At 32.5% G+C, this 11,034-nt stretch overlaps 2 protein-coding genes across 2 annotated transcripts; both read right to left on the bottom strand.

Annotated features, from left to right (window-relative positions):
* Positions 1-5,222: 5,222 nt before the first annotated feature.
* On the bottom strand, positions 5,223-5,983 carry LOC116146684 (oleosin 1-like). The gene has a single exon (XM_031432104.1). The coding sequence runs from the start codon at positions 5,857-5,859 to the stop codon at positions 5,374-5,376; it is 486 nt and encodes a 161-aa protein (XP_031287964.1). The 5' UTR covers positions 5,860-5,983; the 3' UTR covers positions 5,223-5,373.
* A 2,120-nt stretch (positions 5,984-8,103) lies between these two features.
* LOC116146689 (protein CHUP1, chloroplastic-like) lies at positions 8,104-9,860 on the bottom strand. The gene is made up of 4 exons (XM_031432113.1): positions 9,656-9,860; positions 8,786-9,526; positions 8,337-8,706; positions 8,104-8,257 (listed from the first exon to the last, which is right to left on the bottom strand). The coding sequence occupies exons 2-4, from the start codon at positions 9,038-9,040 to the stop codon at positions 8,226-8,228; spliced, it is 657 nt and encodes a 218-aa protein (XP_031287973.1). The 5' UTR covers positions 9,041-9,526; positions 9,656-9,860; the 3' UTR covers positions 8,104-8,225.
* Positions 9,861-11,034: the final 1,174 nt, after the last annotated feature.

Below are 11,034 nucleotides of genomic sequence, written 5' to 3'. Positions count from 1 at the left end.
TAAAATTCTTCAGAAATAAATTTAAGGGTGCGTTTGGTTCAGTGAATGTTATATTAATGGAAAGATAGATTACCTTGATGATTACTGAGAATGTTTAGAGAAATATGTTTGGTTGATTGAAATAAATTAGTGGATATATTATATTTAAGAGTTAAGTAAGGATCAATGTGAAAATATTTAATTAAAACTTTAATGAATGAGTTCGTTATCTATTTAACTCTTAAATACAATGGGTCTTAATCCATTAATTTCGGGCTATTCCACTAAAGCCCAAAATTGAACTATTTAATTAAATACTCAATTAAGAAAACTTTAATAAATTAATCCAATTAATATAAAAGTCAATCTCCATATCGCAATTAATAAATTGCATGTGTATCCTCATAGAATATCAATAATTGGAGCTAGGAGAAGATTACCATTTAACCCCTTTAATTACATTTTAATCCATTGAGACCATTTTTCATCTAATAGATAATTAAGGTTGTCACAATGTATACAAATATAAACATAGTGCCAAGTTTATTATCCAAGTCCTTGAAAAATCTTTAAGTTGATAGTCTTATCTAATTCAGGAGTTATGAATTTTATATCGATTGATCGAAATTCTCAATGCTTATAAAAACATTCTCCCAACTAGCAAGAGTGTTGACCATATACGTGATCCAAAACCAACATGAAAACTCAAAGAAACATCACAACATCACACACATGGAATCGGCCAAGCTAGACTCTTCACAACCTTCATTCACGTTTCAACTATCTAGGGTATTTCAACTCCAAAATCATGCAAAACACAACACAAAACACATACAACCAGATTTGAATAACACTAACTACCATTAGAAATTCGGTCAAGGTAGGATGAAACACAAGAACACTTACTTAAACAAAAAAGGGATAGAGACAAGAAGAAATCTTCAAGCATAAAAGATTTATCCACCAACTTGAAGTTGAATCATCACCAAATCTTTCGTCAAGACTTGGATAAAGATTTCAAGACAAAAAGAAAGTCATTCTTCTCAAGTGTTTAATTTTTAATATCATTGTTCAACCTTACAAAATGAGAGAGGGTTTGCTTTTATAGTAGCATTACAAGGGTAATTAACTACTTAAGTAAAATAAATATGTCACCTAGGATAATTAACTAAACATAACAATAATTAATTAAACCCTACTAATAAGAGTACATGAGGTTGGGCTTTGGAATTCATTGAAGGGACCCCAAAATGAAATAGCATGGGAATGCTCTTTGGGCTTGGATAATGGGTTGTTTTGGACCTCTTGAATGCTTAGGCATTTTCTTTGTTGGACTTTGACTTCACTTGAAAAATTTGTGCTTGAATGGGCTTAGGCTGAAATGTCTCCTTTATGCACATGGGCTAAGTTATTTCCTTGCATAATTTGGGCTAATTTTTCTTCTTGAGCTTGGGCCGAATTTTGGATAACTTGGGCTAGCTTCCTTCCTTAGACTTGAGCTGAATTACAATTCTTGTGATCCACATATCATATATCAAGTGCTTTAGGACTTTGATTGACTATTTTTTATTCAATCGAATTTGTAAGTGTGTTATGATTTGCAATTCCATCTTCACTCAAGTTTACAAGTGTTTTAAGACTTGTAAACAGATCAATACATATGGTTTCACCTTTTATTCTAGTGAAAGAAAACATACTATAAACAATAGTCAATCTATCCACTCATGATTTAGATAAACATGCCTTAAATTGTCAAGAGTGTGAATTTTATGTTTAATAAAATCCACATGGTCCATTCAGTGCATTCTAAATACACGTGTCTTTGTCGAAAAGTCTCCACTTTAATAACTTTGAGACTGGCATTCCTCATTGAGGCAAGCAACACAATCTTAACTAAAGAACTATGTCTCCTATATATAACCCCTCTTATAAATAATTATTCACATTGATCCAGGTTCAGGAGACTTAGGATGTCTTTGGTTTATTATTTTAGATAGGATTTTAGGGATAGTATTGAATAGTTGGATAAAGTTATGATTACGAGAATATGATTTGTAAAATATGTGTTTAATAAAGTATTTTGACCTTGATATTTGTGTTGAATATTTGATTAATATATTTTTTTATAAATGATTTATTAATATAATATTTTATTGTGTTTTGTTAAAATAATGTATTATTATACATATAACTTATCAAGTTACATTTTAATAATACTAAATATTTTATTGGTAATTTTGTCACCCGTATATATTAAAAAACAAAAATTCATATTAATTTCAAGTACTAATCCAACTGTTTAAAAACATCACATTAATACATATATGACAAAAGTACTAATTATCAACTCTTACAATCATTATTACACGTATACTCCATTAACAACTACGACATGGTCTACTGTGCTGCCCACAGTGTATTCGTTATGTTATCCCATACAGTCATCATGTTGTCTATAATACCTTATTGTGGTTGACTCGGTCTTTCTCTATTTCGCCCATATTCTATCCCGTTTTAACGATCACAATATACTTGCTCATTAACCGTACTAAGAATAAATAAAGAAGCGTGAAAGAAGAAATGACGAACCGTGAAAAAGGACTGAAAAAAAACAAGTGAAGGCGTGAAAGAAGAAAAGAGAATGCGTCTGCAGAAAAAATTCAAAAAGGTCAAAAAGCTGTCAGCAAAATGTCGGAAAAGAGTTTTCAGGATTCTATTATGTAGATAATAAAACAAACACTTTTCCCAAAATCATACTCAAAATATGGATAAAAATAATTATCCAAACGCAGCCTTAGATATTGTTTTGATTAAGTTATCAAGTTTATCATAATAAAACTGTTTTATCTAGTATTGAAATGTTTATCATCGAAAAACGTCTTGCATCTAGGCCATATTCCTAACAAAATTTATAGCAATTTCAATAACATACTATAAAATTAAAAAATCCATTGACATCTTAACTAGTATTAAATATATTTGAATGCTGATATATACTAATTTAGATTTAATTTAATTTAATATCTATAGGCTTTTTAATTTGCTTCGTATTATAGGCCATATGTGGTGATTATTAAAACTATAAAATTAATAAATAAACACCCACTATTATTCTCTTTTCAATATTATACATAATCTATAAAACTACCACGTATTATATGTAATTAATGTTAGAGTGATGTTATTAGTCCCTAATTTTCTCTGTTAAGACTACTTGCTTTTGGAATCCCACATTTATCCTTGAATTAATTATCCCTATTATATATAATAAAGGCTCTTGTAAATTTAAAAAACATAGGTGAAGTCATGAGAGCCAGTAAGGGGCAATTGCCCCTCCTACAATGTGAAAAATTATCAATGTGTAATATATGTTTAGAAAAGTTGAAAAAGACAAAAAGTTAATAAAATACATAATTCACCATCTACACAATAGTACTTGCATTGCTTGTCGTTTTTGATGATATGGGTTAAAGTGTGGAATACTCGTGTTGTGCATTTGGTGGTCACTTAAGTAATCAATTCCGTCCCACCATCCCACGCCCATTTGTCCACCATGGCCTAGAGATGGCAATGGCCCGGTATTTTCGGGTACCCAATTCATCCTGTCCCAAAAAAATTAGGCTTTACCGAATATTTACGGACTTAGGTTTAGGTCTGGGCCTGATTTTAAGGCTTAACCTCGGGTACGGGTTAGATTTGAGTATATCTTCAGGCCCAGCCCGACCCGATCCAATAATTTTAGTATTAATTATACTAAATTACCTTTATAATATATATTTAATTACAAGATTATTCTACATATATATACTCATTTTTCTCAAACCTTACATGGATGGATGGATGGGTGCACTTTGTGGAAAGTTATTTATATATTTGGTGAGTATTTAAAAATAAATTAATATTTAAAAATTCACATTATAAAAATAGACGGGCTTGGGCCGGGCCCGAGGTTACAAAAAGTCTGTCGGGTCAAGCTTAGGCTTTACATGTCATACCCGTGACGGGCTTAGGCCTTTGTCATGAGGTCGGGCTTGGGTCTAGGCCCAAGGGTACCTGGTCTTGGCCCGATCTATTGCCATCATTACAGCATGCCTTACTTATATATATATATATATATATATATATATTGTGATTGTATGTTCGGGTTAGTTTGTGTGTACTTCACGAAGCCTAAAGTTAACTGTCAATTAAATTATCGGAATAGCTATTCCTTTAGTAATCTAGGTAGATCAAACTTATGACTTTTAAGTAATATATCTAAGAGATCTAAGAATTTTAGTTGACTATTTGTTAGTAAATTTGTGTATAAAACACGAATTATATGGTCAGCCATATAATTTGCATATTATATGTAAATTATTGTATTTTATTTAGTGTAACCGAATAATAAGTGAATTTTATATTGTAATTATATAATTCACGAATAATTACCGTATAATTATAATTCGGTCGAATTTAAAAAAAAAAAAAACATTATTTAAGAAGGAACAAAGATGCCGTTTTTTTTTTTTTTAATTCCCAAAGTGCCAGTGTCATTAATTAGTCCACAACTTTGACGGCGGGAGTGGGACATATTCTGACATAGGGTTGCACAATTACAGAAGAGTCAACAAATTTAGTCATTACGCTCAAAAAATTTATGAGTATTGAAAGTGGTTTAGGTTAGGGGTAGCAACTTTCCGTATAAGGGAAATATTCACAATAGTATTTAAAGTTCGGTGGGTTGGCTCCTAATAACACTGGTAAAACTTTAACCTGATCAAATTTATGCCGAGGAGATTGAGAAATCAGATTGGATACCATTATATATTATTTATTTATGTTATATTATTAGATTAATTAATTGAATATTTTGTATTTGAAATACTATATTGATTTTAATAAGATGATCCATAAAAAGTGCTAAAATCAAGATTAATATTACCAAATTTTTTAAAACATATTATTGATAATATATCGTATTAAACTCATATATATCCGTATCATATTTTTTTTGTATCCAAATTTTTACAAACATATTTTTTACTATTTTTCGTATCATACCCGTAAAATTTTCATACCTGTTTTTACTAAGCAGGGTTAACTGGGCCACCAGTGGTGGTTAAACTACAAATTATCACCATTACATATATCAATTTTATCATTATTTTTAAAATTACGAAATTAGTAAGGAAATTAATCAATAAAATTCCTTTTTCTTTTTTGTTCTCCCTTGTTTCCACTTTCAACCAAAGAACACTAACTTTCATGCAAAATTGAGAGGTCTATATTTTCATTAAACCCAAAACCAAAAACACAAGAAGACAAAAACAAAAATACCCTTAATAATAATTAATATCACCCAAATAACAAAGCAAAACCCGGTTCAACACAGGTGAGCCCGCCGATCTACCCTCAAGCGCCAGGAGCAGCGTCCTTCACCTTACTTTGCAAATACCCGCCATACTCTCTGGCGTAATCCTTCACGTGACTCGCAGTGTCATAAATCCGGCTCCTCGCGTAGTCGAACCTGTCCGAACCGGGAGGATGGAGCCCCCGGAAGTACCTGTACATCCACGACAACCCGGCCACGACGGCCACTCCGAACCCGCAAACCGACAAGAACCCGGCAACGGTGAGGAACAAAATGGTGCCTATGGGGACCCAAATAGGGCTGGAAATGATGAGCAAAGGCGCGAAGAAGATGAGTCCGAGAATGGTGGCAGTGACAGTTAAGCCAATGAGGAGGAGGAGAATGGAACCGGAAATGAAAAGGGCTAGAAAGCCGATGAGTTGGGTGGAGTTGGGCGCGTGGGCTTGGAGTTTACGGAGGAAGGAGTTGCCGTTGAGGGGCGGGTTGAGTCGGGAAGGCCGCTGGTGGGTGGCGTGTCGTTCGGCCATTGAATTTTGAGATGAAGAGAGAGTGATGAAGAAGAAGAAAGGGGTTTGTGGGGAGTGTTGAAGAGAGGTGAGGTGAAGAAGAAGAAGAAGAAGAAGGAAGAGTTGCGGTTAGGGGGGACAGGTGGGTTTGTTTGAGACATGCAGGGGGACGCGTGGAGAGAAATGAGAGAGTTTGGGAATCCTAGAAGTGGGTTTGTTTTTACTTTTTCTTTTTGAGTGGAAAACAAAACACTTTTATGTGTTTATTGCTCATTTGCTTTCATATATTTGTATTTTAAATGCTATTATACCAATTAAAACTAAGAATATTAAGGTTTTATGACATTTTTTAATTAATATTTTTTTTAATCGAGATATTTTGATCACCTTATGCATACTTCAATAAATCTTTCAGGATCCAACAAAACAATTTTATGTGTTTATTGCTCATTTGCTTTCATATATTTGTATTTTAAATGCTATTATACCAATTAAAACTAAGAATATTAAGGTTTTATGACATTTTTTAATTAATATTTTTTTTAATCGAGATATTTTGATCACCTTATGCATACTTCAATAAATCTTTCAGGATCCAACAAAACAATTTTATGTGTTTATTGCTCATTTGCTTTCATATATTTGTATTTTAAATGCTATTATACCAATTAAAACTAAGAATATTAAGGTTTTATGACATTTTTTAATTAATATTTTTTTTAATCGAGATATTTTGATCACCTTATGCATACTTCAATAAATCTTTCAGGATCCAAAAGTTAACTAATAATATTGTATGGTCAACACTATATCCATGTGGAACAAAAAATGTAATGTGTCAATTAAATTGAGCGAATTCTCACATCTCAAGTCGCTTTTAGTTAGTTAAGAGGATTCAAGAAGTATTAGACATCATGTGGGATCATAACCTTATCAGAAATTATGTCTTTATTTTAGGTCCAATCAAGTAAATAGTTATTGATATTAATGCAACCAAGTAGGTGGTTAATGTTGTCCTGTATACATAGTTAACAAAGTCCAATAAAGTAGATATTGATTGATATAATGTAACGTTGCTTTTTTCGTTTCACACAAGCATCTTTCACCTAAAACACGTCTCTATAATTACAAGAATGAATCTCAATCTTATTTGATAGAGATATAAGATGTAAAGTGATAAATATCTATAAATATTACCACTTATAATATCCTGGTGTCAGATTTCATAATTAAGAGTATAATTAAGGTGATTATAGTCAACAAAATGATAATTCATTTAGTAAGATAATTTGAGCCACAAGTTAATAACTAAATCCATCATTTTTTTGTTGGGTTTCTTTGAAAACTAGGGTTTAGTAAGTCTAGTGAGTGCCCTTAGCATTAAAGTCTTTTCTTTGTTTGAGTTGGGCTACTCGGCCCAATTTAAAAGTGGATGTTTGGGCTTTGCCTATACCAAATATTCTACTCTAAACCTTAAAAGGGTCCTTGCAGTAAAAAAAAAATTATTTTCTTTATTGGGTTCTTGAGTTCAAACCTTGGAGTTATCTATCATATTGCGACTTATCTTATCCTTTGAGCTTATAGGTTATTCAATGGGTCATGGAGATTAGTTGAGATACGCGTAAACTGATCTAAACACTCCAGTTATTAAAAAATAAAAAAAATAAAAAAATTCTACTCTAAATTAAACTAGAATTTGAATGTAAAGTTCAAATGTGCTTTAAATGCTTACAAGAACACAAGATGTCTTCAGAAATTTAGTACATAAAATTCTTTGTTAATTTGAAAATACACTAATCAGGTTTATAATTTATAGTTAATAAATAAGAAAGAAGATTTTTACAATATGACCCATCATAGACCATATACTTTTCTACCATCAAATGTTCATAAAAAAACACAATGGGAATTAAGAGATAATCCCATGTGTGATTAGCAACTAATTAAATAAACAAGCAACATGAAAAGAAAGAATAGAAAAGCAGCCACAAGCTGGAAAATACTTGTCTCAGCCTGATTTTCACAACCAAAATCATTGAACTTTCTTGAATGCAACTCCTCTGATTCAATCCTTCTTCCAAGTCATCTATTCAAGCTATTCTTTTCGATAGCTTCCAAGCATGAAACATATGGAGAGCTGTTGTAAATCAATACCAATCCTTCAACCTGCAAGATTAGTCACAATACAAAAATAACTTTAGCTTCCAATTGGGGCTGCCATCCAGGGTTGAGCTTTGTTCAGATTTCTCAGTACACGTTATTTTCAACTAAATCACAAAAAGAAACTCTCCTTACACGCGGGAAATTCAGTGTGTCCGGAGACTCGGTGGACTCTTGCACCATTTTAGGCCTGTTTGATGGAACCATTGAAGTAGAGTGTCGACGAATTAGGCCATTTCTGGTAAAAAGACTTCTTCGGCATGACTTATCTGGTGATGAAGCAGCACTGAAGTCATCCTTGCTACTTCTTTCCCACCTTTTAATGCTATGCACAAAACCAGATTTATTACTATTGACACTTTTCTGGCTATTTGAAGAGCTTTCAGTGCTAGTGGAACTGTCATTGCCCTCATTTGAAGATGAAGTGGGAGAAGAAATCCTGTAAAAACCGAGGTCTAATACTAGTTGTTTATCTTCCTTTTCAGCCTTGCGGTTTGCATAATTGTTGAGATCACATGAGATGTTTCTTGATGGTGTTTGATATTTATGTGTTTCAAACCTTAGACAAGCATTAAGCCATCGCTGGTAAACCAGTTCTTCAACCACATTAAACCTATTTCTCTGCAGCTTTTCGACTTCTTTCAACAGGTCTTCATTGATATGCCTCAAAATTCTCATCTCTTCCTCCATCTTTCCCAAGATTTTATCCTGTAAAACAAAGATTTCCCTCATCAATTAGTTTAATATTGAGAAAGAGATGAGGACTTTTGAACACATTATAAATTACCTGTGTCATGTTGGAAACGGAAATAATTCTAGCTTGAGCACTAACTAACTTAACTGTCAATTCCCTCTTTTCCAGCTCAAGTTCTTTGTTTATCCTCTGCATCTCCGCATATTCTAACTCTACATGCTTCGCGGCTTTAAGCTTCTTCTCAATCATGCCATTGTCAGTATAGTTTCCTTTACTGCACTGAAACTCAGATACTTGTTCTTCAAGCATCATCAAATGCTGTTTCATATGGCATGCATTGACATCCATCTTCTTTTCCAATTCCTCCACTGTTTTTTTCGCTTTCTCTAGCTGCGATTTGCAAAGATATTCTGCTTTATCTCTTCTTGAAGATTCTATATGTCATCGCGCAATGTATTAACAGTGCCACCGAGCATATCAATCTCTGTCATCTTCTCCTCTAAATGCCTATGCATTTGAGCAATGAATTCTTGCTACTCTTTTAGTCCATATAGCTCAAGCAGTTTTCTCTCAAGCACCATCTTCCTCTTCTCTAATTCCTTCATCAAAATATGTGTTTTCATCTTCCTTCTGATCCTTTTAACCTCCTCTTCTTGCTGAGCCTTCTCATCCTACTACAAGTGAAATTAATGTTAATTATTTCATATTTGTATTAATTTCCATTCCTTTTTTTGAGTATTTGTAAAAGAGAGAAAAAGAGTAATGGTAAGTTATCTGCAATCTTATCTTCTTCATCTTCTCCTTCAATCTCTTTAAAGCTTGAGCCATTTTTCTCTAAGTACATGTAAAACACCACAAAGAATTATTGAGTACTGACATTTGTACTGAAGCCATGAAATATTTAGCAGAATTGCAAACAAATATCCATAAAATTAGAAAGAAAAAAATAAAAAAATGAAGCACCTGAGTGTTTGATATTTGAGGATCTAGTCTTCTTGAAAGAGTCAATATGGTTGATCGGAGAAACAGCTAAAGCTGTAACTGAAGCTACAACAAAGAAGCTCAGCCTGCAGAATATCATGAAAATTTTTTACAGTTTGTAGCAGCTTATTTAATTAGCACATGCAAAAGTGGCAGTACCCAGTTGGGGTTTTGGCCTGAAAAATTGAATAAGTTGTGTTTGAAAGTGTTTTCACCATTACTACATTCTTATCAGGTTAGTTGACATTCAGATAAATATCTAGCAATCACAGTAGATAAATCGCATCACCAAGCTGTGGTTGATCTTTGCCCAGATACTTATCACTGCTATATATTGCTTTTTCGAATAACTTGTTACTATCACTAAACTATAACTTTTAATACCAAAGCCTTTTTTTAATTTCACCAACCCTCGTATGTATGAGGAAGGCAAAATTATACTTAACTTGAATCTAAGATTTTGTCAATCAATCGTCAAACTAGTAATAATTGTTGGAGTTGTCGACTACTTCAGCATTAATGAGTAACGCAGACGCACTCGGGGGTCCCGTAGGCGGTTTTGGGCTTTTCCATGTATAACCATTGTAGGATTTCTTTTAAGTTACTAATTCCTTATTGGGTTGGGCTTAGGAATAGGAATCCTTGTAAAACTAGGTTTGGTCTCTTAAACCTAGTATATAAACATAATTTTCTCTTATTATAGGTGTGATAGCAAATCATAGGGCAATTCATTCATTGTAAACAAGAGAGGTGAGACATATTGCAATAATATTGACTCAGCTAGATGTAGACCACATTGGGTGAACCAAGGTAAATCGCGCATATTATTTTCTTTGTTTACTGTTTGATCTGTTTTATTGTTATATTTTGTTCCTGTTGTTGTCTCTATTTCGTTCAATAATAACCTGAGAATGCCAATTTTCCAATGGGTTAATTGTCAAATATAATGTCATGCGGTTTCTCAACAGGTTTAGGTTATAGAATAGAGTTAAGTGGGAGGCTGTGACGATGGGTTGTTGCACTAGTCTTTCCCGAGAAGTAGTTGAGGTATAGGCGTTTGGATCATATAATATTTTATTATAGAAAGATATTATATTAACGGAAAAAAAAGATTACCTTGAAGATTACTGAGAATGTTTAGAAAATGTGTTTGGTTGGTTAGAATAAATTGGTGAATGATATGTTTGGTTGGGAAGAAAAATTGGTGGGTATGTTATATAGATTACTAAATTGCCGTCCTTTTTAAATATTAATATAATAGTAATTTTTATTATTATTTTTTGAATCATTTCTTTTAACCCCCTATATTTGAAATTTTACTAAAACACCCCAACCGTATAAAATTTTAATTTATAGCAAAA

The sequence above is a fragment of the Pistacia vera genome, unplaced genomic scaffold (assembly GCF_008641045.1).
Source record: "Pistacia vera cultivar Batoury unplaced genomic scaffold, PisVer_v2 Contig481, whole genome shotgun sequence".
Taxonomy (NCBI): domain Eukaryota; kingdom Viridiplantae; phylum Streptophyta; class Magnoliopsida; order Sapindales; family Anacardiaceae; genus Pistacia; species Pistacia vera.
The sequence above is the reverse complement of the archived record's forward strand: the minus strand, read 5'-3'. Positions and strand labels throughout refer to the sequence as shown.

What these genes read in the sequence shown, in the direction of transcription:
- LOC116146684 (XM_031432104.1), bottom strand. Translation starts at nt 5,859, where the DNA reads ATGGCCGAACGACACGCCACCCACCAGCGGCCTTCCCGACTCAACCCG.
- LOC116146689 (XM_031432113.1), bottom strand. Translation starts at nt 9,040, where the DNA reads ATGGATGTCAATGCATGCCATATGAAACAGCATTTGATGATGCTTGAA. An exon ending in CCGTTTCCAACATGACACAG is followed by an intron (nt 8,707 to 8,785) that starts GTAATTTATAAT and finishes TTTGTTTTACAG; the next exon opens with GATAAAATCTTGGGAAAGAT. An exon ending in TGTCAATAGTAATAAATCTG is followed by an intron (nt 8,258 to 8,336) that starts GTTTTGTGCATA and finishes AGATAAGTCATG; the next exon opens with CCGAAGAAGTCTTTTTACCA.